Genomic DNA, 27,285 nt, shown 5'->3' with positions numbered 1-27,285 from the left:
AGGTCAGGGTGAAGAGGGGTACAGTGAAAAGGAGTATTTCAGAACATGTTGGACATCTGCCAGTATCCTTGTTTCTCATCAGCATCACCACAACACCTGGAGGACTTGATGTGTTATGACAACTGAACTATCATTCTCTGACTCTTTGTACCTGGCCTGGGGAATACGAGGGTATGTGCCCACAAGTACGTGTGTGTGCAGGTTTGCACATGCACATGTGTCCCTACAGGGACCTGAAGTTAGGCTCTGGTGTCATTCCTCAGAAGCTATCAAGTTTTTTCAGAAAGGGTCTCTCAGTGGCCCTCTGGAGCTTTCCAATCAGGCTAAGATGGATGGCCAGTAAGTTCCAGGGACCCGCCTATCTTCACATCCTTAGAGCTGTGATTACAAGTGTGCATCGCCACACCTGGTTTTTTTACATGGGTGCTGGGAACTGAACCCAGGTCCTCATGATCACACAGTAGGCACTTTACCTCCTGAGCCATCGCCTCAGGCTCCATGTTTTTTAAAAAAGAACTAGTTTATATATTGTGAAACAGAAATTCTAGAAAACAATTGAGATTTTGAAGTTAATGAAGTGTTGTTGGTTGTTTTTGCTCTTTTGGCAGGGGGGGCCGCCACCCAGCTCCCAAATAAATCACACACAGAGGTTTATTCTTAAATATGAATGCCCAGCCTTAGCTTCGCTTAGTTTCTAACCAGCTTTCCTTAACTTATCCATCTGCTTTTTGCCTCTGGGCTTTTCCCATTCTCTTACGCTGTAAATCTTACTCTTACTCCCTCCCTGGCTTGCTGAGTAGCTGGGTGACTGTCCCCTGGAGTCCTTCTCCTTCTCTAGCTCATCGATCTTTCCTTCCAGATTTCTCCTTCTATATATTCTCTCTGCCTGCCAGCCCCACCTATCCTTTGTCCTGCCTTGCTATTGGCCAGTTCTTTATTAGACCATCAAGTGTTTTACACAGGCACAGTAACACAGCTTTACAGAGTTAAACAAATGCAACATAAACAAAAGTAACACACCTTAAAATAATATTCCCAACAATGAAGAGTGACAGTTCCTAGCTTAGTGTGGTATTTCTTTTAGGTGCTCTCTACTCATTAGTGGGTATCAAACAGGTATGAGCCACTATTAAAGTCTACATGACAGCCATTTCACACTTTTCAGCCAGAGGATAGATCAGTTACTGTTTCAGGGAAGTTCTATTTAGATCCAAAATGTCTCCCCAAAGGCCCATGTACTGAAGGGTTAGTCCCTGGCCTATGGTACCACGGAGAGGTTGTAGGACCTCTGCATAGTGGAGTCTCATAAAAACACAAGTGAGAGTTTTGAAGGAGATGCTGGAATTCTGGCCCTTTCCTCTTGTTCTGCTTGCTTCTTGGTTCTTCACAACGAGGGGAGCATCTGTTTGATCATTGGGCTCCAGCCACAGCCACAAGGTACTGCATTGTCACAGACTCCCCAGCAACGTTCAGCCCACCAAGGACTCAGTGAAATCTCAGGAGCTGTGACATCACACTTTCCTGCTTTTAGGCTGATTGCTGCGTCCATGTTTGTCATAACGGCTGAAAGAGTAACCCGGAAGCGTTGCTTCCACACTGGCTTTGGTTGTCCGTTGGGGTTTTTGTTTTGTTGTTGCTTTATTTGGGGTTTTTCTTTGGTTTGGTTTGGTTTGGTTTGGCTTGTTCTTTTGGTGTGTCTGGGTATTCCTCTGTGTGTGTGTGTGTGTGTGTGTGTGTGTGTGTGTGTGTGTGTGTGTTGTGTAAAATGGGTTCCCAACATTGTCTAGAATAGCTATATCTCCACCACTGTTATCTCTGGATAAATCCAGGCAGACAGCACCAGACAAAAATGTTGAAAAAAATTGATCTTGAAAACATTAAATGAGAGCTGGAGAGATGCTCAGTAGTTAGAAGTACCTGCTGCTCCTCAGAGGACCCAGGTTCAGTTGTTACTAACAACCACCTGTGACCAAAAGCCACCAATAACTCCAGTTCCAGGGCATCTGACACCCTCTTCTGACCAAGGAAGAAACCAGGCAGGCACCTGGTTTGCATACACATGTGGAGGCAAAGCATTCCCACCCACTTAAAAAATTCAAAAATGCATTGAGTGAAAAATGTTTAGAGTCAATGTTATCTATGTTTATGCAGCGAATCCTCCTCTTCCTCATTCTTCTTTCCTGCCCCCTCTGTCTCATATTAATATTACAAAACACTCAAGCCTATTTTGGATTAAGTCCTAATGTAAGGGAAGGATGCTGTCTATCAAAGGGAAAGGGATGTTGACTTCCTCGTGGCAAATTCTGCCTCCTTGACCTGCCCAAAGGAGAAGGAAATCCTTCTTTTTCATTCTAGTCGGAGGTTCTAATCCTTAATTAGCAACATCATTTTGATTAAATAAGACTCTGGAGGATTCCGACTGGAGAACCATCAGTTGTTCTGAAAGATAGCTCCAGGGACTTTATTGGACTGTGGGTTTAGTCATTCAGAGTTGTGTTTAATCAAAGTGACATTTCTCGGTGTTGATTACAAAAGGGACATTATATGAATGAACTTCTTCCTTTGGGAAACAGAAAGGACTCTCCGTGGGTTTGTGCTTTAGGGATTTGAGTAGTATGATGGGAAGTGGAGCACAATGAATCGGAGGAGCTGGGAGAAGCCAGGCCAAATTCTGAAAGAACACAGTTAGCAAATACTTTTTATTATTGTCTAATTTCATAATTTTAAAATCTCTGCTGAGAATAACCATGTGGTGTCTTTGAAGCCTGACAATATAAGTGTCTAGAAAAGTAGACGAAGAACCACAGCATTATTGTTTTTGGTTTGCTTGATTTCTTAGTTTAAACACTAACTTACAGAACAAATTTTATCAGCATCTACTTACTAAAGTTGGTAGAAATAAATAACATGAATGAAATACCTGTTCTAGAACATTCTGAATGGGTTGGCAGCAAGATTGACAGACTCCAGCTGGCAGAATCTTGTATCGGTCACTGGAGAGGGCTATGACGTCCAGCAAGGTCGGTAGCTTGCAAAAATCTTGGTTTACCAGTCACAATGGGGGAATTCCTCAGAGGGATGTATTGCTGCTACTTGTTCAGAGTATCCTAACATACCACGGGCATTTGAATTTTAATAGCTGTTATTATTATTGAACAATGAGCAAGTCATAGCTAAAAATCTTTATCTTATTACAGGGAAAGAGAAAACCCGTTTAATAGGCAGCCATCTTTAAAACTGGCTGTCCGTTAACTCAATTGTTTTCTCAAAGTCCAAAAACCCCCTAATGGGCTGAGGTTATAGTTCAGTGGTAGAATGGTTGCCTCGCGTTCATGAGGCCCCAGGTTCAATTACCAGTGCCACAAAAGAAAAATAAAATCCTAAAAGTTGCAAGCGCGGAAAATGTAATTGATTTCAGCAGTACCTCTCAAGTGACAGCACACCACTTAGATCAACTGAGGTCTGCGTTTAGCCCTGCTTTCGGCGCAGATGTCGGATGTGCGCAGCTGCGAGACCTTTAATGAGATGTGTCGTTCCCTCTATTCCACCCAAAGCTTTCCAGCGATCCTGTTGAGTAGTGTAGACTGGAAGTTTTAGGAATTGAAAACATCGATTCTGAGTAAGGTTGCCAAATGGAGAGGAGACAGCCACTGCTAGCCAACGGTGCCATCTGGAACGGAGTCTCGGCTGCTGTGGACCTCATGGGAAGCATAAAGTTAAAGCTCTCTGAAAAGGAGCTCCTGCCAACAGCCGGGTGTACGGACCCAGATCTGAACCCCGCTCTTTCAGGGATTTCCAGGTTCCTAGGCGTGCAGTTATGAGCCCCCACACTGGAGATAATGGAAGCAAGCACACCTGAGCAGGTTCTTTCCTGGAAGCCAAAGGATGGTGGAAAATTAAATCTGTCCATGGCCATGATTTTAAAGCCTACCACCGTCAGCTTCAAATTGCTCTTTGCATTTTTTTCTACTTACTTTACCTGATAATTTACATTCTATCTCTATTTCACAGTGTGCTGCATTAGGCAGAATCGAAGTCCCAAGTAAAATATTGACTAGATTCTTGAAAGGGGCAGAAGATGAATTTATTCCATCCCCCGCATTTCAGATATGTGTACCTAAATTGATCCTGCGCTATGTCTGTCACATACAAAAATGCTCTCTGTTGAGTATTGTGGTGGTTTGAAAGAAAATGGCCCCCAAAGGGAGTAGCACTATTAGGAGGTGTGGCCTTGCTGGAGTAGGTGTGGTCTTTATAGCAATGGAAACCCTGACTAAGACAAATATGTACTCAAATGCAGAGTCTTTATTTCAGGGAAACACTGGCATGAAAAAGTGACTGTTCCACCAGTTTTTCTGGAAGCTGAACCCAGAGGACAATGAGTTTCAACTCCAGATGCACACTAAAGCTATCAAAGCAGCCTCACAAATAGACCAATTCCTGGACCCCAAGAGTCTTGGTTACTTTGGTTTGACACAGGACACAGGGAAGAGAAATTGTTTACTGCATTTTTTGAGCTGACAGAATAGAGTTAAAAACCACTGTTCTCAAATAGTGTTACTCGACTTTAATATTCTACAAAGCAGGTAGGGTGCTTGTGAGGTAGATATCCAGGAGTCCAAGGCACTCCTCAGCTACATGACAAGTTTGAGGCCAGCTTGGGCATATAGAGATCTTGTCTCAAAGAAAGCAACAAATAAATAAGCAAAACTCAAGTTTTATCTGTATTGTTTGGAGGAACTATGTACATTTTACGGTAGAGAAAATGATGATTTACAAATGAATTAAATAAACATATATACATATAATATAATAATATAAATATAATATACATATACAATATAATATACATATATTGAAAAAGAGGCAGAAGGGCCAGGAGTTCAAGGACTGCCTTGGCTATGTACCAAGTGTGAGGTGATTCTGGGCTACACCTGCAACCTTGCTGTGGTCTCCTACTACCCCTTAAAAACAATAATTCTCAAATATGACCCCAAACATCATTCATTAGAAATTACTGAAAGGAGTCCTTAGTATTGGGAAAAGAAGGTGGAAAGAGTGGGAAACTGGCTGTGAGAAAATAGAGAGTAGCATCAGTATCTGGGGAAAGAGGGAGAAGCAGCTGTTGGTCAATTAAAACTACAACTTCTCCTTGGCCCCTGAGATCAACTCATGAAGATTAGCAATCATTCGTCAGCATCTTGGCTGAGAAAAACAATTTCAGAAACAAGGAAGAACTATAACATTTCTGTTTGCTCCTTGCCTCTCCAAATGCACCCTTGCCAGAATATTCTTTCAAATATTTCAGTAGACTCATGGTCATACTAGGAGAATGGTAGCACCTACCATGAAATCAGTGTTCCTGTTTCAGTGGCCCTTCTAAATGTCTCTGTTCTACTCAACAGTCACAAATCTGCTAAATATCATTGCATCTTTCAGGGAAGAATAAAATATTCTCTCCTGAGGGTCCCTAAGTTGTCCACTCACATTAGCAAAACTAGAAACTTCTAGAATTTGCCTCCCCTTGGGCATATCTTCTCAGGTTAGTCAAGAACTCCTCTAGTCATTTCTGTTAAAAAAAAAAAATCACTTAAAATAAATCTGGCCATCTAGGAAATAACAAAGTAATGATGTGACTTTCAAGTTATCACTAAATAAATTAAGCAAATATTTAAAACAAAGCCAAAATGACGGCTGAGATTGGTGAGAAATCCCGGGGATCATACAATTTTTAAAATCGCCTTCACGGGTCCAGTTGTTTGCAGTTTCATGCCCACACTTAAAAGAAGACTAAATTGTGTTCCTACGGCTGCTTTCAATTTCCCTTAATCACTGGTATTTGTTTTGCTTTAGTGCTTTGCTCTCTGACTTTCTGTGTGAGAGGTGTTTTATACGTACAATTTACTGGTGAACTCTGAGATGAAAGGAGTCTTAATGGTAAGCTCTAAGACTATGGGTTTTTCTTTTATTTATTTATTTTTTTGCAGATAATACATACATAATTTCACCCTTAATTATCTGTGGCTTGTCCTGCCCATAGAACAGCAAAGACGAATGTAGAGTGTGTCTGTGCTAAGTAATTTTTTCAGAAAATTACACAATCAAATAGGTGGGATGGCATTTGTTAAACTACATTTAGTGCTTTATGTGAAATTCCCGCCTGCACATAGATAATTCAGCACTGCAGTTCTTTGGGTTTCAAACTAGCTTTCCCAAGATTTAAATGGTGGAGTATTTTTCATTTTCCTTGACCTTCTTTGGAGCAAGTTCGGGGTGTATCACCTTGTGGTACACTGAAGAGTCACAGAGGGTCTTCTTGTATTTTCTCAATACTGCTTGCTTATCATTGAGAGAGGAGAAGGAATTCTAAAGAGTGAAAGTAATGCAATATTGCTTTTGGTTCCCACCTCTCAGTTGCTACAGCCATGGTACAAGAGGACAGTTTGCCATAGCACGAAAGGTTAAGCCCAGGCTGAGCCTCAGAACTCTACCTGGTTATGCTAGAAAACTCTAATGGGGTACCCCACCTGTACAAATAAATTCTTGTTCATGGGTTATAACAAATCAATTTGTTTATCATGATCTTATTTGGCTTTCTGTTAGCCCCTACCCCAACCCCATGTTAATTATTAGGAACCTTTAATGGCCTATGTATTTCTTATAATATGTCATATCCTTAATCATTTTGTCATATACTGTCCATTCACTGTGGCTCTAGTTCTGTGCTAGGTCCATGAGGATAGAGAAGTAGAGATGCAGAGTAAGATGATGCTGGTGAGAAGTTTGACCATCTACACACAAGAAGTTCACCTGACAAAGATGAACTCACTGTTTCCTTTAAAAGTTCAGTGTGAGAATGACAGAATATTTCAGAGTACTGAAGAAGAGACCTGATGTGAACTTTGAGAGCAAGACATGGCAAGCCGAGGGGGATAAAAAGTCCCAGAGACAAAAATGAGTGGGTATGTTTCAGAGACAGTGCCATCCAGTGGCATACCCCTTTCCACACATACCTCTTACACATGTCACTTTACCCCTTTCCTATGGCACCCCTGGCCAGCTCTCTCTCATCCTTGATCCAGACCATCACAGTGGTTATGACTCCATGCCAGGCTTTGCCTATAATCACAGAGCTACTATGATCACTTCATTCTTTTTCACTTGAAGTCAGATTTGATCAGTCCCATGTTCTCTTTCCTTCCACAGACCCCTCAGTTATCTAAGATTAAAACCCCATCCCTTTACCTTGGCCAACCAAGCCCTGCATGATGCGCACACCAAATATATCTGTTTGATCTCCAAACACTGCACCCCTTTTCCTCGGCTTCATGTCACGGGTCTTGTTTCTTAAGTCAGGATTGGAAGAAAAAAATGCAACAGAGACATTTGCTTAGCACCACACAGCTAATATCTAGTTTTCTTTGTCTGGAAGGTATGATCTCTATTTTAAAAATTACACTGAATTCCAGAGAATGGCAGGTCAGGGAGGGCATGGATGATTGTAAGAGTTTAGCTCCAATTCATGTCTTCCGAGCACCAATTCAAAGAGGAAGGACAATATTTATAGTTAATGATAGATGAAACACGTTGATCAAATGTCAAAGCCCGGATGAATAAGGAAATAATGGTGTCATAAAACTGATAACTGCAGAGTCCAGGAAAGAGGCACAAAAAGATCGCCGAGCCTATGGCTCTGCTTGTAGGCTGTACGGTGACAAATGGCTCTGGCTTACGGGCCTGCAGCACAGCTAGATCAAACCAGATGAGTCACCTCAATTCTCCAAGTCTCAGATTCTTTTCCTGAAGAAAAAGTGGGAGAAAAGTTCTATGAGCCTGTGTTTGGCAAAGAATTCTTAGAAACTGCACTGAAAGCCTAAAAAAAGAAAATAAATCTGGTAAGTGGATGCCATCAATACCTCGTTAAGATAATTAAAATACAAGTCCCAGGCTGAAAGGGAAGACCTGTAAAACTATGTAATTGATAATGCACTCATTTATAGACATATAAAGATTTTTAAATTAAATATTAAGGAAACAAGCAACCTTTTAATTTGTGTGTGTGTGTGTGTGTGTGTGTGTGCAGGTGCACACACTCATGCACACACACATGTGGAAGTGAGGGGTCAATGTTGTCTGTCTTCCTCTATTATTCTCCACGTTATTCTTATTGAACATGACATCTACCAATCGGCTAGATGAGCTAGCCGGTCAACCCCTTGGATCCTCCGGCCGAGGCCTCCCAGTACTGGAATTACAGGGATTGCTGTGCCTGGCTTTTTCTGTGGGTGCTGTGACTCAGTCCTCAGGTCTGCAGGGCAAGCGCTTCACCCACTGAACATCTTCCCAGCACTAACTTTCTTTTAAAGTGGGAGACATATTTACCTGAAAGCTTTCTCAAAGAAGATAGAGAAAACCCAAACTCATTAGAGGAAGCTGGATATAATTAGTACTCAGGGAAATGCAAAACCAACAACAATGAGACATTGATACAAATCTACCATCCGCAGTGCTGACCATGGTAAATGGTTTAGAGCATTCACAGACGTGCGATCACAATGCAAAATGTCACAAAATGTGAAGGTCTCCAAAAACATTTGTAAATTTCGTATAATATTAGATGTATGCATATCATACACCCAAGCCATTTCACTTCTAGACTTTTACCAATAGAAAGTGAATGCCCATATCTGTACAAATACTTGAACACTAATGTTTGTATTAGCTATGAGCTAGAAAAAGTCTATTGACAGGAAAAATGAATGAATAAATAGTAAATGTTTATATAATGGACCCTACTTGGTAGTAAGAAGGAATGTCCTGATGGGGCAGGATGTGGATGGGAATGAATGAGGAGAGGATGATGGTAGATGGGGAGTGAATGGGTGTGAATAGAGGGTGGATGGAAAGTGGATTAGAGAAGTGAGGGGAACTGAATAGGAGGGGCATGGCAACAGTGGTTGGATAAGAATTTGGTACAGTGTAGATGAGGATGTACTGGGAGTGTGCTGTGGATATAGATAAGATGCGTAAGGACCGGGTGAGAAGTGATGGGGTAAATGAGGTCAGATAGCAGTTGGAAAAGGGTAGCAGAGATGTACGAGTACGGATGTGGTAATGGATATGGCTGGATGGGAAGCAGATGTAAGGTTGGATGGAGGTGGATGAAGGTATATAGGGGAGTGGATGGGAGGTAGATGGGGAGTGGCTGCTGGTGGATAGTGTATGAATGGGGTGGATGGAAGCTGGATGGATGGTGGATATCAGCGAATGATGATAGATTGGTATGAATGAAGGTGTATAGGGAATGGATAAGGGCAAGTGAAGTTGGATAAGGTGTGGATTATGGCCAGTTTAGGTGGATAAGGATGGATGGGATACATGAAGAATTGGTGAAGACGGACAGAGGATAGATGGAATTTTAAAGGGGTGGATGCAGGTGGATGATGGGTGGATGTGGGTTTGATAAGGCATGGTTGCATGGGGTAAATGGGATATTGGGGTATGTTGGTGGTGGATAGACAGTGGAGTTGGGTGTGTGGAAGGGAGTGTAGATGTCGGTGTGGAGGTGTAGCTAGAGTTTTCCTGCCTGGCCCACAGTCAGGACAAATCTCTCTCACCTGCCAGTCCCACAGCCACTCAGACCCAACCAAGTAAACACAGAGACTTATATTGCTTACAAACTGTATGGCCGTGGCAGGCTTCTTGCTAACTGTTCTTACAGCTTAAATTAATCCATTTCTATTAATCTATACCTTGCCACGTGGCTCGTGGCTTACCGGCATCTTCACATGCTGTTTCTCATTGTAGCAGCTGGCAGTGTCTCTCTGACTCAGCCTTTATTCTCCTCCTTGTCCCACCTATACTTCCTGCCTGGCCACTGGCCAATCAGTGGTTTATTTATTGACCAATCAGCAACACATTTGACATACAGAACATCTCACAACATGGAGGGGTACTGAGGGATATACAAGACAGATGGAGGAGTGTAGTGGGTAGCCATTCCAGCTTTGATCTGGAAGTTCCACCCCCCATTGAGGCTTCAGTAACTGTCATGCCTACAAGGCAGAACCAAGAGAGCACAGCGCTTCTGGATCTTGGGTCTTCAGGGCCCTCTGGATAATGATGGATAGTGAAAGAGAAATTGAAGGTGTGTGTGTGTGTGTGTGTGTGTGTGTGTGTGTGTGTGTGTGGTGTGGTGTGGACTAGAGTCAGGAGGGTGTGGAGGGGCAGTGAATGGAGAGAGTGGAAGCACAGTGGATTGGCAGGTGAAGAGTGGAGGAGCTGTGGAGTGGGGTAGAGGAGGGAGGTGTGGATGAATGTGATGGAGAGTATGGAGGAGTGTGGGTGGGAGAATATGGAAGAGGCTGGCTAGTAAGTGAATGGTAGAGCAGTATATGCATAGGGGTTATGGAGGGGCAGTAGATGAAGTGGGTTGAGGGAGTGGCATATGGGAGGTTAGAAGGACTGTGGGTATAGGATATGAATGGAGTCCACAGGGGTTTGTGAAGGAGAATGGTGGGAGTATGAAATGTGTAGAGGGAGTGAGCAGGGAGGATAGATGTGGATAGCAGGTTGATGGGCCGGTGGTTTGCTGATAGGAGTGACAGGGTATGGAAGTGGTGGAGAAGCGGGTGTAGGATATATTAGAAAGTGGTAGTAGATAACAGATGGAAGGTGAAGGGAGGCCTTGGAGTAGAGGTGAACCAGGTTGTTGGGGTGGTGACAGGAAGGTGATAGGAAGGGTGTGGGTAGGAGATGGTGAAAGTGCTGGATGTGTGTGGTTGAGGAGCTATGGTGGAAAAGGGGAGTCAATGGGTGATGAGGGTGGTAGAGGGTGTATGAAGATCATGTTGTGTATGGGAATGTTGTGGGGGGGATATAGAAGGAAGTAGCAGGGGTCTATAGAGAGAAATGGGTGGAGATTCGTGAAGAGGGGGGAGGAGTCCGCAGCTCACAGAGAGAAGCGGAAGTGTAGAAATGGAAGATAAAGGAAAGAGAGTTGTGAAGAGATATAGGGGTAGTGCAAAGGAGGAAAATGAGGGAAAGGAAGGAAAGGAGGGATGAGGAAGAAGGGAGAAAGGGAGGGACAGGAAGGGGAAAAGGAGATGGGGAAATAAAGGGAGGATATAGGGGGATATGAAGAGAGGAGCCAGGGATGGATGGAAAGTGGGCAGGGGAGGTAGAGGAAGGGAGAGGCAGAGGGAAAGGAAAAGAAGAGTAGAAGGGGAGGAGAAGAAAGGGAGGGAGGGAGGGAGGGAGGGAGAGAAAGGTGGTTGGAAGTTGTGGTAGGTGTGCCATGAGGAACTCCCATGGACTGACCACACTTCTGCATAGACACATCCTGCAGAGCACAAGAACAACCTGTGACTTTCACAAAGATGAGAGGCCATAGCTCCCCTAACTAGACCATAGAGCAAAGGGAAAAGGATTCTGCAGAGTTCACTGGAGTCCCTAATCAGTTGGTACTGAGTTAATCAAGGGGGAATTTAGTCATATAAACCCTTTAAACTTCTACTCACAAAGCAAGTATATGAAAACGTAATTCTATTAGAATTTGCACAACCAAAATATAAATACTCACATAACAAAACTTCATATACACGGAGAGCATCTGTACTTAAGTGAGTAAACTGCATCATATTGTGTCGTGTTGTGTTGTGTTGCGTTTCATTGCATTATATTGTACTGTATTGTATTATATTGTACTGTATTGTATTATATTGTGCTGTATTGTATTGTATTGAACCTCAACAACAGATTTTTAACTTGACATGGTAGGATTATGCCACTGAATTCTAAGCCAGTATGTTCTGATGCTAAATGCAGATCCAGTGAAAGGTTAGGAGGTGAGAGTATCTCCTCAGAAATAATTTGCATACTAGACTCTGGGGTAGGTAGCTTTTTCATGATGCTGGTCATTAGAAAGGGAGAAGGTTTTGTTTAAACCTCACCCATTCCTTTGGCTTAATGCCTAACCTGAGGTGTAACTGGGTAATCCTTAGGTTTCTGTGTTTATCTGTACTTTGGGATATTTTGTTCTTAAATGACAGACATTTTCCAGGTTCACGGGGTGGGGGTGGGGGTAGACCCCTGCTTAGGTATAGTCCTCAACTTCACCTTCTTCAGTTGCTGCTGAAAAAAAAAATATGCTGAACCTGCCTAGCCTGACCTTTATTACATAAGGCTCCTAACAGAAAAAGCATGCTGACCTGTTAAGGTAAAAGAATCTTCTCTCACTGAACCTATTCTAAGCAGAACAAGGACAAAGAAAGTAATAAGGTGGTGGTGTTCCTACACTTAAGAGGAAACACTATTGTAAAGTCTGGATTGGGTACCTGGCACCTGTTCTTAATCCATATATGAAATAAAACACCCACAACCTGAGACTTAGGTAAAGTAACTGCTGGGAATTTTCTTGTCTTTCTCTGTGTGTACTCCAGGGCCTCCTGGTCCATGAACCTGAATGCAGCTGCTGTCTTTCTGGGAATCTCATGCATCCAGCACTCAGGAGCCGGGGCCATTGTGGTTCTGCTTCCTTCTCTGTCTGTGTTCACGGCCCTAGTAGTTATTTACATGAGGCACTGCGACATGATCTATCAGCCAGAGAAACGTGAGTCACACCTTACCTTAGGTTTGGTGGGGAGAGGAGGGTGGTTTCTTACCTCCTTCTTAAATTGCTTACAGCGTCTCTGAACTCACAGAACTGCGGGAGTCTGCAGCGGGAGAATGTCCAGGTCTGCCTTTACCTCCCTCCCCCGTGCAGACCCAGCTCCAGCTCTCAGACACTCTATCCTACTCCGGGAGCCACTAAACACAAATGTTCTAGAATCTCATTCATCTGTGTCATGAGAAACATTGACATGCATAATACACACACACAATATTGCATACATAATACACATTACACACTGTGTGAATACTTATGTTAAACACTTTTTTAAAAACGTGTTCTCAGTGTCAGCATTGTTCACCAGTAGAGACAAGTGTTTTTAGAGAGAAAGTGAATTGCTTCATCTTAATTTAAATTTGTTTCTTTTTGCTTTGTTTTTTGAGACAAGATCTCATTGTGGATAGCAATTTGGCCTTGAATTCTCCCGTGTTCCACCCTAGTCTTAAACTCAAGATCCTCATGCCTCTACCTCCTGAGAGCTGGACCTGCAGGTACATGTCACTGTGCCTGAATCCTAAATTTATTTATTTTTAAAAATCTTTTAAATATATGTATAATTTTTATATTTTAAAATATATAATTTTTATTTTTTTAAATTTATATATGTATATTCAGTTTTTTTAAATGGTACCATGTAAGTGCAGTAGTCCCAAGAGGCCAGAAGAGGGCATCAGCTATCAGATCACCTTGGAGCTAGATTTACAGGCAGTTTTGAACCACCATGGAGGCTGGGTACTGAACTCTGATTCCCTGCGAAAGCAGCAAGTGCTCTTAATCTCTAAACTATCTCTCAGCTTCTAAATTTACTTTTAATGGATACATAAAAACATAAGACATGCATATTGTTGAGGTATTATGTGATGTTTCAATATAAATATACATGTCTTCTATAATGTTTAAATTAGATTAAACATACATCATTTCATTATGGTAAAACATTCAAAATATTTTTTCCTATTTTTTTAAATACATAGACTTCGACTGGACTGGTGGTACATACTTGTAATTTTGTCATTTGAGAGGTGTAGGCAGAATCAAGAGTTCAAGGCCAGCCTCACCTCAGTCACATTCGCAAGTTTGAGGCCAGAGGTACATGAGACCCTATCACACTAAAACAAAACAAAATAAATAAAACAGACAACACACTGCCGTTATCTATAGCCACCCTGCATTACAAAAGCACACCAGAACTTCCAGAATGTGTCTAACTGTAACTCGGCGCCCACAGACCAGTCTTCCCCATCCTCCCTCTGTTAATCAAATTCTCCAAAGGAACAGAATTGATGGACTATGATATTTACTTGAATTAAGAAGTGTAATGTCGGGCTGGGCGGTGGTGACACACGCCTTTAATCCCAGCACTCGGGAGGCAGAGCCAGGCGGATCTCTGTGAGTTCGAGGCCAGCCTGGGCTACCAAGTGAGTCCCAGGAAAGGCGCAAAGCTACACAGAGAAACCCTGTCTCGAAAAACCAAAAAAAAAAAAAAAAAAAGTGTAATGTCTTGGCTTTTGTAGTCACAGTATCTACTGATTTCTTTTACATACATCTAATATTCCCCACTAAGGAGAAAAAATTAGACCTGCCCTATGTTCAGATGCGTCCTTCATGCCACATTCCTGAACAGTATAGCAAAGCGGATTTCCATACTGCTTTTTCTTCTCAAAATATGCTTCTGTATTCACTGACTGCTAATTCCTCCATTGCTCCTCAAAGATGCAGGAACTGGCTTTCTACTTTCGGTTTCGTTTCTGGGTCTTAATTTACTTATTAGTGTTTTTATGTGGTTTTAAAAGTTTAATGTAAACCTATATCTTTATTTTTTTTTTAATTTTGTTACCTGTGGCTTAGTATCACATCAATGTACAGTATTTGCCTCTTTATGAATTAGTCCCTTTAAACAGATCCCCTCGAGTGTCACACACGTGGTAGCATGACAGCATTTTTCTTCATTTTCAAAACTGCATGATGCTCCAGAGCATCTAACATATCCTTGTTGTAGACAGATGACACTGGCTTAGAACTCACTATGTGCTCAAGGATGATCTTGAACTACTGATCCTGAATCACCCAAATGTTTGTGGCTCAACCCAGACCACATTTTTTATCCACTCATCTGTTACTGGACAGTTAAACAGCATACATCTCTTACCTAATGTAAATACTGCTGTTATGAACATATGTGTGCAGACAGCTCTAGAGTCCAACCCCTTGGAATCAGATGCCCAGATGCAGATCTCATCCTCTTTTAATGTCGGGGGGCACTTCCTCTGCTTTCCTCAACACCTGCATGTCCTCCACTCCCATCCCCAGTACCCAGGAATTCCTCACACACTCTCCGTATTTTATCAGCACTAATTTTCTTCTTTTACTTTTGATTGTGGCCAAGTTGATGGAAGTGATGTCTTGTCATGATTTTGATTGGCGTTTCCAAATGATGAATGACACAATCTTGTCAATGTTTATCAGCCACTTTTATATACTGTTTGATAAATTATCTATTCAAGTCCTCTGTTCATTTTTAAAACTGGGATCATTTGCTTCTGGTTCTCTCTCTCTCTCTTTCTCTCTCTCTCTCTCTCTCTCTCTCTCTCTCTCTCTCTCTCTCTCTCTCTTCTTCTTCTTCTTCTTCTTCTTCTTCTTCTTCTTCTTCTTCCTCCTCTCTCTCTCTCTCTCTCTCTCTCTCTCTCTCTCTCTCTCTCTCTCTCTCTCTCTCTCCCTCTCATGAGCTGTGATTTGGATGTCTTATCCAAAAGTGCAAAGCCACAAAGACTTTTCTTGTTTTTTCTGAGGATTTGATGGTTTTAGGTCTTTAATCTATTTTAGGTTAACGTCTTGCCTATAGTATGAAGTAAAGTCCAGCCTCATTCTTTTGCATATGGATATTCATTTTCCTCATCTCACTTTCCTTCTGTGGAATATCTGTACCTTGTTGAAGGTCACTTAGTGACCTTCATCATCCAGATCCTTTATTTGGTTCCAGGGACTTATATTTCTGTCTTTGTACCAGAGTTACACATTTTCTTTTCTTACTTACCTTCTTTCTTTCTTTTGTCTGTCTGGGTTTTGTTTCTGTTTGTTTTTTGATTTTTCGAGAGCAGATTTCTCTGTGTAATAGCCCTGGTTGTCCTGGGACTCGCTTTGTAGACCAGGCTGGCCTCAAACTCACAGAGATCCTCATGCCTCTGCCTCCCGAGTGTTGAGATTAAAGACATGTTCCATCATACCTGGCGTTGAGAACTACACATTTTCTATCACCATTGTTTTGTAATGTGCTTTGAAATCAGAGAATATTAGATATTCAAATTTGTTTTCCTTTCTCCAGATTATTTTGACTATTCAAGGGGACTTGAGATCCCATACAAGTTTAAGGACTTTTTCCCTGTTCTACACACACACACACACACACACACACACACACACACACACACACACACACACAGTGTTGCTATGATCTCTTTGACTTGAGTTAACATTTTAACACATATACTCACACTGATACTGCCTCAATTTTTTTTGAAGAACCATCATTGTGAGGATCAAAGTTCACAATCAGGTTTTGATCATTAGTTCTGCTTTCTTATCTATTTAATTTTATTATTTATTTAGGGTTGTACCACTGTGCGTGTATGTGCAATTGTGTGCAGACACCAACAAAGGTCAGAAGAGGGCACTGAATCCTCTAAAGCTGGAGTCAGAGGTGGTACAAATATGGAGGCTCACAACAGAACCCAGATCCTCCACGAGAGTAGCAAGCATTCTCAACTGCTGAACCATGTCTTCATCCCTGTCCGGCCTGCCGACAGTCAGCTGGGTAGCTGGGTAGAGGCGGGCAGATTGAAGAGACAATGAAGAAGACAGAAAAGAGTCGAGAGGTCTGCTGGTCAATGCTGGACAGCCCTGAGTTTATTTCACAGCCAGTTTACATACAGTCTTCAAGGACAGAGGTAGAACAATGCACAGCACAGGCATTCAACCACTATCTATCCTGCCTTGCGTCAAGGAGCAGGGAGTTTCATTTTCTATCTCAATGTACCTGTGGCTGGCATAAGCAGCCTCCATCTAGCTAGATAATGTATTCCTTCTTGTGGGCTAATCAGGACTTTCTTATAGCCCTTCAAGGAGACTCTGTAGGCTAATCAGGACTTTCTCACAGCCCTTCAAGGAGACTCTGTGAGCTAATCAGAACTTTCTCACAGCCTTGGAGCAAACAAGCTTGAACTCTATTGACTCAGAATAGACTTCAGATTCAAACTGGGAAACTGAGTCAGTTGTGGGCTCCCACACATCCCCATTATTTTGAATCCTGGAATTTTGCTAAATTTACTAATTAATTCTCACAGGTGGGTGTGTGGCTGGCTGGCTGGCTGGCTATCTGTCTGTCTGTGTCTGTGTCTGTATGTGTTATTGGTGCATTTAGGACCTTTTCATCTGAGAATAGTGATATTTTTACTTGTTTCTCTCTCTCTCTCTCTCTCTCTCTCTCTCTCTCTCTCTCTCTCTCTCTCTCTCTCTCTTTCTTCTTTGTCCAATGGCTCAAAGCTAGAGTTTCTCCACTGTGTTCAGTAATAACGGCAACATGGGCATCTTTACCCTGTTTCTGACCTAAGGAAGAGTCTTCACTCTTTCTCATTGATGCTTAACTGTAGGTTTTTGACATATAGTTTTTATTATGTTGTGGTTGTTTTCTGCTATTCCCAGATTTTCAAGTGTTTTTATCATTCAAGAACATTGCATTTTGTCAAAAGCTTTTCTGTATCATCGAAATGATCATTGAAATGACCAAGTCTTTCCTTCATTCCTTTCTTTTTCCCTTTTCTTTCCTATTTATTTATTTATTTATTTATTTATTTATTTATTTATTTATTTATTTATTTATTTATTTGGTCCTTCATCTTGTTAAAGCGATGTGTAGTTTTTTTGGATGCTGAACCATCCTTGCATTATAGATATGAATTTCCTTTGTTGTGGTATACAGTCCTCTTATTATGTTCTTCAGTTTGGCTTCTTGTTATTTTTCTTAGGTTTTTGCATCAATATTCAACAGTAGTTTGGTTTTCTTGTTGCACCTTTACATGGTTTTAGTATCAGGTTAGCTTGGCACCTCACAGAACATTTTGACATTCTCTCTCCTTTAAATTCCTCTATCGAGTTCGTAAAGATTGGCATTAATTTCCTATTAATTCTTCTTCAAGTGCTTGGTAGAGCCTCCAGTCCTGGGTTTTTCTTTACTGTGAGATTTCTGATTCATCCTCAAACTCCTTCCTAGTTACAGGACATTCCAGGTTTATCTCTTTATGATTCGGTCCTAACAGCTTGTGTGTTTCTAAGAACTTGAGCCATTTCTTCTCGGTTATACAATCTGTTGTCACTCAGTTGCTTACGGCATTCTCTATCTTATTTCTGTGACATCCATTTCAGTATGGTTTTACTCTGTCTTTCACTTCCAATTTTGGCTGTCACTATTTTCTCTCCCACCCCTTCATGATGCATAAAGATTTGTCAATTTTTCTGCTATTTACAAAAGCAAAACTTAGTTTCCTTGGTTTTTGTTTGGTTGGTGGGGGTTTGTTTTGTTTTGTTTTCTCATTTTTCTGTTCTGCTGTCTCTGCTTCCTTCCTTCACCTGACATTAGGTTTAATTTGTTCTTATTTCTCAAGATCCTTGAAGTGCCAGCTCAGGTTATGATGTGAGAGATTTCTTCCTTTTCGGTGGCCATAGGCTTTATCCTCAGCTCTCTGTTGGTTGCCATTTGTATTCAAACATTTTTTACAGTCTTTTATTTCTTTTCTAACTGGTTGCTTAAGAGAGGCTAGTCTTGCAGGCCTTCCTCATCAATGTTAAGAGTTTAATCTGTAGTACATATATTGACCCATTATCTATGACAAAAATTTTACATATTATTTCTAATACACAGTATGTATTTTAATCTAGGTTCATGTGTTATTTTCTATGCACAGGTTTTTGTTTTCCTTAACATGGTTGTATTATCTTTTCTTGGATTTAATATTTATATCAAATTTATCTACCCTTGCCTTTGTTTCTTGTAGATTCTGAGCTATGGTGGAATAGTTTTACTTTGGATTGTAAAATCCATCCATGTTTTCTTTTAGTTTATATATATATATATATATATATATATATATATATATATATATATATATATATATATTATTTTATACCTCTGATCCACTGGAAATTATATTCAGATAGATTTTAAGAATAAACACATTACTGTCGAGTTATTCCAGTCTCACTTATTAGAAAGTCCCTGTCTGCGACCTTGATTTGCTATGGCACCTTCATTGCATCTTGAATTGTGGGAATTTTATATTGTGTACTCTGATAAAATTTGCCTGAAGATCAGATGACAGAACAAGCCACTAGATTAAACATAGAAGCCGGGTGGTGGTGGCACACACCTTTAATCCTAGCACTTGGGAGGCAGAGATCTGTCTGGATCTCGGTGAGTTCAAAGCCACCCTGGATTACATGAGATTGATTCAGTCTAGGATAGAAACAGACCCAGGCAGTGGTGGCATACACCTTTAATCTCAGTACTTGGGAATCACATTCCTTTAATCCTAGCACTTGAGACCTCACACCTTTAATCCCAGTATTTGGGAAGCACACACACCATTAATCCCAGCACTAGGAAGGAAGTGATGGCTGGGCTGAGAAAGGTATATAAGGTGTGAGGAGACAGGAACTAGAGTTTGTTCAGGCTGAGGAGTCCTAGAGGTAAAACATGGCAGTGGCTTGCTCCTTTGTCTCTCTGCTTTTTCAGCATTTACCCCCATATCTAGCTCTGGGTTTTTTTTATTAAAAGACCATTTTATAATTTGTGTTACCGGAATTTCTTTCTTTCTTTTTTTTTTTTTTTTTTGGTTTTTCGAGACAGGGTTTCTCTGTGTAGCTTTGCGCCTTTCCTGGATCTTGCTTTGTAGACCAGGCTGGCCTCGAACTCAGAGAGATCCACCTGCCACTGCCTCCCAAGTGCTGGGATTAAAGGTGTGTACCAGTTGTTCCCTTGATCAGTGTTTCTATTCACGTTGCTTAACTGTGCCTTCTTTCTGACATGTTTCCTGCCTCTCCTGTTCAACTGCATGGTCATCAGCAACAGAAATATCATGAGTTGTACTACTTCCTAATGTCACTCACCAGCGTCACTCAGCCATGTCACTTTATTTCTACCATGTGCCTGTGAGGCAGGTGGGAAAGGCAGCATTACCGCTTTGCAGACTAGGCTCCATGCACTGCATCTCTGCTCCTGGCATACCCTAAGCTTAACATTTTCATTGTACTTACCAACTTGTTCAAACTGTCCTTTCAGGGCCATAATTATATGGAAAAGGCTCAGTGTTTGTTATTCAACAGAGTACAGAACAAAGATGCAGAAGGCAGAGATGACTTTCTTATGACTAAAACCCCACAGAGGTTAGCAGAAGTGAGGCCAAAGCCCTGTGTCTCAGAGCTCTGGAGTCTGTGGTCAATCACTTCATGGTACATGCCCTCTTGGTAACAGATAATGGAGTCCATACTCAAAAAAAAGTCACTGTTGGTCCCAAATACCAACAAAAGAAAGAACGCAAAGGAGGGGCTTTTGATGTGGAAACTATCGTGGCATTTTCTGGAATTACCAAACAATCTCATGGTTTTTATTGATATGCACATACACACAAACACATACATAGGGGGAGGGGCTATTTTGGTGGAATTTCTAATTGCCTAAAATATACAAAGCCCTGAGTTCAATCCTCAAGCACTATGAGAGAGAGAGAGAGAGAGAGAGAGAGAGAGAGAGAGAGAGAGAGCGCACTAATATGGGATATATATATACAATCCCAAGATTTCAAATTCTAGGCTAGCCTGGTTACAGGATGATACTCTGTCTTAAACACACAAACAAGAAAAATGTGAAAATTAAGCACACATATATCTAACACTGCATTTTCACATTTTTCAAAGAACAATTCAACATATGTCCATTTACTTCTCAATACCCTATTTGAAAATGTGTTTATCTGAATAAAGAAATACATTCCTTCAAGCCATATATATCCATACAATCAGCTGCTATTCTTGCCTACATAGTTTTATCATATGTTAAGATGTTTCTTTTTCTTTGCTTATTAATAAAAAAAACAATTTCGTATGTTGCAAGAATACAATTAGCCTAGAAGATACTCCTCAGTGGCTTATTCTCAAAAGTCTCTCTACACAATGACTATGTGGGAGTGGATGCTTTTGTTTTTCCTTTGATGGTTTTGTTTGTGGTTTCTGCTTTGCTGGATCACCCAATGACTGTGAAGTAAAACTCCATCTTTCCCCAGCAAAGGATATAATCCTTATTTTGGCTTCTTCCTCTCTGATGACTAAATTGAAAATCTCTCCAAGCTATAATTCAAAGCCATAGGTGACCTTAAAGAAATGATTTTTTTTCTATGCTACCTTTTATCTTAAGGTAACTTTTCAAATGTAGACCATGCATTCCATTATGTTTAGCTGTCAAGCAGGCCCTTCATTTGCATTTCTTCCCACTGCTATAATTTTGAGAACTGGCAGGTGACCAAAGGAGAAAAAATATGCCTCTACCATGGAGAGTGCAATGTAGGCGGTTTTTTTTTATTATAATTAAGTACCATAGATATTCATGATTAGATCAAGGTCAGAGGAGCAGAACGTAAGAGCCAAGGACTTAAAGGTACAAAGAATAGGAAAATGGCTTCCTAAAAGTTTTTTTTTTAAATAGTAATAGCTGTAATCCCTGGGTTTTGCAATAAAACATTGAAAATGGCTCATCTGTTTTATTTTAGAATGTGCACACCTGCTGTGTGTGTCCTGGGCATTTAAGCCAGAACTTCACATCTCAGCTGAATTTTCACTCCAGACTGAGGTTTTTGCTGTTGTTGATTTTTTTGTTCTGTTTTTTGTTATGTTTTTTATTTTCTTTTTCTTCACTTCTCCTTTCTGCTCTGGGTGTGCAAAGACAATTTGAGAATTACAATGTCAATGGAATTTTCTTAAAGGCTGAATCTCCATGACACTCACAATTATTTGGATAACACATGTGAGCTTTCTATTAAGCCTACTGGATTAATCCATAGAGTTGATGCAGCATGTATGTGTAGGTTATTTCAACAGTGGGAACTCCAGTGATGGCAGCAGTTGCCACACCCCAGCAGACTCACTGTCTACCAACTTCTTTCTCAGAACGGCTTCTTGAGACCACCCAGCTGATCAGGTTCCCTCTTGCTGTATTCCTTCCCTCTTTGACCGACAGCACATCCCTGTCTTTGGCACTCCCCTTCAATTCTTCCACCCATTTCCCTGCTTTGATGGCCTGATGATGACTGAGGTCCAGGATTCTTTTCAGGAACCATGACTCTTCTCTATCCATGCCTTTCTCTTCCAGTGTCCCTCAGCCCAAGCCTTTAGTGGTACCTCCAGGCCTCCACATCCACCTTTCTTCCAGCCTTGAAAAGCTCATCTTCACTTTTGATTTGACTTTTAGACTTAGTTATCTAGCAATGTCTCAAATGTGACCCCAACACAACTCCTAGTTCACCCAGCTGCAGATGTACCATTCTCTCCCTCCTTCTCTGTCTCTTCCTCTGTCTCTCTGTCTCTGTCTCTGCCTCTGTCTCTGTCTTTTTCTTTCTCTCTCATCTTACTATGTAGCCCTGGTTGGCCTAGAACTCACTATGTAGACCAGAGTGCCCTTGAACTCACACGGATTCGCCTTCCTTTGCCTTCCAAGTGCTGGAATTAAAGGTGTGAACCATCATGCCCAGCTCATGCAAAGCTCTTGTATCCTTCATGATATCTTCATGATATGTCACTGACACCCAGCTGTTGAAGGGGACATGTGGCCATCTACTCATTTCTCCAGCTTCCTTACCTTCAGACATCAGAAGATTCTGTTGATTGCTGAAAACATAGTCCATTCTATTGGTCTCTTCCCTGCCACTACTGTTCTGACTACATCACCGCTATCTCCTCTCTGGATTCTGCTTTCCAGTCTCATCCCTGGAAATCTATCAGGCATCAAGTTAGAGGGTTTCTTTTACTATTTATTTTTCAGTTCTAAGAACCAAGCTCAAATCCTCATACATGTTAGGTGAGCCTTCTATGAATGAGTCACAAACCAGGCCCCAGGGTAGCTTTTTTTTAAATTAATTCATTAAAATATAATAAGATAAAACAAAAACCATTACATTGACATCGGACAAGATAGAGAAAAAAAAAAAAAAAACTCCCAAAGAAGGCAAAAGGATCAGAGACCCACTCATTCACAGCACACTCAGGGATCCCATAAAACATTAAACTAGAAGCCATAATATACATGCAGAGGAGCTGCTGCAGACCTGTGCAGGCCCTGTGCATGCTGCCTCAGTCTCTGTGACTTCATACGAGCTTTGCTCAGTTGATTCTGAGGGCTTGTTCTCCCAGTGTCCTCCATCCCCTCTGGCTCTTCCACTCTTTCTGCCTCCTCTTCCACTGGGTTCCCTGAGCTCTAAGGAGAGGGATTTGATGGAGACATCCCATTTAGGGCAGAGTGTTCCAAGGTTTCAGGGTAGCTTTTTAAAAATGTGAACTATATGCTGTCTCTCTTCTACTTACAACCCCTTCATGGTTTCCAACACTTCTGAGGGTGGACTGCGCATTCCTCCCACCATCTAGTCTCCTCTAACAAGCATTGGACTTTACCTTCTCACCATGTTCTTCTCATCAGATCCTCCTACCTCAGAGCCTTCACTACTGCTCACATTGTCCCAGCACACTTCCACTTCATCATCTGCCCGGTCTGTTTCCTCCAGGTGACGCTGTTCACTCCCAGTCCTCAGTCTTCAGTTCATACATCAACACCTTAGGAAACCTCTGAGTGCTATCCCTTAGTAGGTGTCTCATATCTATCCATTTCATAGACATGCAAGGATATTCCTGCTTACAATGTTGTTGGGACCACAAAGAAGACTTGTGGATTTGTGAGCCTTGCTCACTGCCATAACGGCAGAGACGGAGACAGCCCCTGGTTCACAGTAAATGAGCTGACTAAATCAATGATTTTATCCTCACTTCATGAGCATGCATTGGGTATTTTTCTGTGCCACCAGGAATTTTAGAAATTACCATCATTTATTCATTCCCTGGTTTTTGGCCACTTTGGTTTTTTTGTTTTGTTTTATTTTGTCTCATTGTATCAGATACAATTTTCTTTCACTGAATTTATTTTCCAAAGTACTATTATAACCTGGTCCTGGTTCACAGAGCAGAGCTGCTGGCCTGAGATTCATCACTGCTATGAAATAATAGAAATACAGTGGAAGATTCATAGATATGCTTGTGGAAAGTTACATTTGATGTCTGATAGATCAAGCAATATGCTATCAGGGCATATCTTCTTATGTCTTTTTATATTTAATTTTTTAGTGTATTTCACAAATATACTAGCAATCAGACATGAGATCTTTCTTTGTTTTCTAAGTTAGGGTCTCATAATCCTTCTGCTTCCACCTTCCAAGTAAAGGGATGGCAGGCATCTGGGAGAATCTTTTTAACTGATTTATTTTGCAAAGATTAGTTTATTTTTAGTTTTGTCTATATATGTGTGGGATAGGGTTTGTGCACATGAGTGCAGGTGCCCTTGGAGGCCAGAAAAAGGCATCAGATCCCCTGGAGCTGGAGTAACAGGCAGTTCTGAGTCACCTGGGGGTACTGAGGACATAACTTGGGTCCTCTGGAAGAACAGTAAATGCTGTTAACCACAGAGACATCTCTCCATCTCCAAAACTGATTTTTAGCCAAGTTTAATAAGCACCAATCTAAGCTATCTTTCTTTAGAAATAATATGATAGTAATATTTAATTGTTTAAGGAGATTTCAGGTATCTATATATCATATATTAGAAGTAAATTCAATTTTTATCTCACAATAAAGTATGCATGCTTTATAATAAAGTCATGGTGCATTTAAACACATATTCAACACAAACCCCTGGATTTTTAAACTTGGGAGAAAAGTAAAGAAAATATCTTTAGGAGAAAAGAAAAACAATAATTATTTGTCTCCTACAAATAATTACCATTTAATGATAAAGACTGTCTGAAAACCTAGAGTCACTTGGATCAAAGTGAATCATCATAACCTGCTGTCTACACAGCAATATTTTTTTCAAGAATTGATCAGTATTTTAGTTACTGTTCCTATTTCTGTGAGAAAACACCATGACCAAAAGCAAATTGGGGAAGCAAGGGTTTATATCAACTTACACGTCCCCATAACACTCTGTCACTGAGAGAATTCAGGGCAGGAGTCTGGAAGCAGGAACTGAAGCAGAGACATGGAAGAATGCTGCTTACTACATTGCTCCTGATGGTTTCCCCAGGCTGCTTTCTTACAGCACTCAGGATCACAAGGCCCGGGGTGATACCACCCACAGTGAACTATGCTCTCCTACATCAATCATCACCCCACAGTGACCTGGGCTCTCCCCCCACCTCAATCATCAATCAAGTAAATGTTCCACAGGTCAGTCTAGTGGGGGAATTATCTCAGTTGAGGTTCCCTCTTCCCAAATGACTCTAGTTTGTGTCAGGTTGACATAAAACTAACCAGCACAGCCTGATAGAGTATGAGTTGAGGAACAACACAAGCAAAGCTGTAAGAAAACGTCAAGGTTAAGTAACTTAGACCAGGCCTGCCCATGTCCAACCTCTAGACTTCACCATCACACACCCACTTCTCATTTTCCTTAAACCTTAAGTAAACTCACTGAAATGGCTACAAACCCCTCAGGGTGGAGCAGTTCATGCTGTGACAATGAAGCACTTTCCTTATTACTTCTTCTCTCAGGAACACAAGTCTAGCAACACCTACATGCTTCCGTCTCCTTAGGCCAATCCTGAGCTTTCCTCTGTGCTTGGGAACAGTGGTCAGGAAGAGGTGACAAGGACCATGGAGCTGAGCGTCTCTCCTGTCAGCAATTATCCCGACGCTCTTCCATGTGACCTAAAGATACTTCACAGAGGCCACCAGAGAGCCACAAGTATAATCATTCTTGGTCACTACCAATTTGGGCTGGATTTGATTCAGTGACTTGAGGTGAAAGGGTGCATATTCAATTACCAGGCCCCCAGCTCCTCAATTAATCAAAGGCTGACATAATCAGCCTATTACAAGTCTTACAGAAAAGATCAGATGGAATCAATATAGCCAACTTTATAGCCATAAAAAGAAATATTGATAGATATTCCTTATTTAAATATAACAGCCAATACTTCATGGCATCTAAATGAATCTGGCTAGAATTCATCTTACAAAGGATTTTCTTATGGGAAATTTGGACACAATAAGATGGCACTCAAACTGAACTTTGAGTGCCTCTGGTTGTCTTGCTGAGAGAAACTCAGATGTTTTTGTGTGTATTGTACCATTTCTCCTGTGACCAAAATTTGGTGTCTATAATTTGTGGAAGGATTTGTCTGGGAAAGTGAGTATTATGGGGGAAAAAAATGTCACAATCAAGATTTTCCTTGTCATGGTAGCAGGAAGTCCTAAGTGAGAGAAAGAAAGTATACATTCTAAAAATCATAAAAGAAGCAACAATGAGGTTCAAATGCCTGGGACTAGGTAAGTGCTAACAGCTCAGGCAATGCAACATTTCTGATGCTAAGGCATCCTCCGTACCAATTTGGAGGAAAATCCTGGAAAAGCCAACTAATACAGCCTGTTTTTGGTTTGGTTTTTTTTGTTTGTTTGTTTGTTTGGATTTTTTTAGTAACATTGTCAACACTCATAAAGGCATTTAAAGAGTTCAGCATTGAATTTTATGTCTGAAATTCAAGAGTAAAGTCAAAGAAAAGAATACATTTGCCTTCATCTCTGTGTCAGAATAGAAAAGCCAACCGCTACCTGCCAAGTAAAATAAGGGTTATTTATATTTTACAAAATAGTCCTGGTTCCTGAGTAAAAGATGTAAAAGAAAGCCCGGGTTCTCTTATTCATTAATGAGCAGAGTTAGAGACTTCTTAGAGACTCTGAAATTCTGTTCTCTGCCGTTGTATTTTGTCACTCCTTTTCTAATGTGTCCCCATTGATCTTCCCTTCTTCATTTTTGACATCGGCTGTCAGGCACCACCTGCGCTGGCCATCAGGAAGCTATCCTGTCAGCAGCATCTTTGAATCCAATCCTGGGGTGTGGAAACCTTCTATGCCATTTTACCACCTTTTGTCCTTGGGAGTGGCGGTTCTTGATTCATGTCTGAGAGGGCTGAAGGGCCGTCTCTGGGCTAACATATGCTATCTCCAATGCTTTGCAGATTGCTCGCTTCTGACCATCTCTGGTGTGATTGTTAAGGCCCTGAAGAAATGCTGCCTGCCATACTGCCACCTTGGGCGAGATGGAACAAGTTGGTCAGACCATGCCATGGAAAAACGCGGTGGACACCACAATGAACTCCAGGAGGAAGGCACAGAAATTGTCTTCTCCACCCTCTTGCCTCTCTTCAGTTTCCAGCTCGTACACAGAATGTGCCTGATGCAGGTGAGGACAGCCGACACACACCAGCGACAACAAAGCAATGTCGTGTATTTTCATCCTGCATTTGTCACTTTTT

At 41.3% G+C, this 27,285-nt stretch overlaps 1 protein-coding gene across 1 annotated transcript in view; it reads left to right on the top strand.

Moving 5' to 3' along the window:
- Slc15a5 (solute carrier family 15 member 5) overlaps positions 1-27,285 on the top strand; it is a 100,791-nt gene that overhangs the window by 6,834 nt on the left and 66,672 nt on the right. Inside the window, exons 3-4 of the mRNA XM_059256983.1 lie at positions 12,441-12,610; positions 26,989-27,212. Coding sequence (XP_059112966.1) covers positions 12,441-12,610; positions 26,989-27,212 — 394 coding nt within the window. The remainder of the gene's footprint in view (positions 1-12,440; positions 12,611-26,988; positions 27,213-27,285) is intronic.

This window comes from Peromyscus eremicus, chromosome 3, assembly GCF_949786415.1.
Source record: "Peromyscus eremicus chromosome 3, PerEre_H2_v1, whole genome shotgun sequence".
Lineage (NCBI taxonomy): Eukaryota > Metazoa > Chordata > Mammalia > Rodentia > Cricetidae > Peromyscus > Peromyscus eremicus.
Note: the sequence above shows the minus strand (reverse complement) of the source record. Positions and strands in the feature narration are given on the sequence as shown.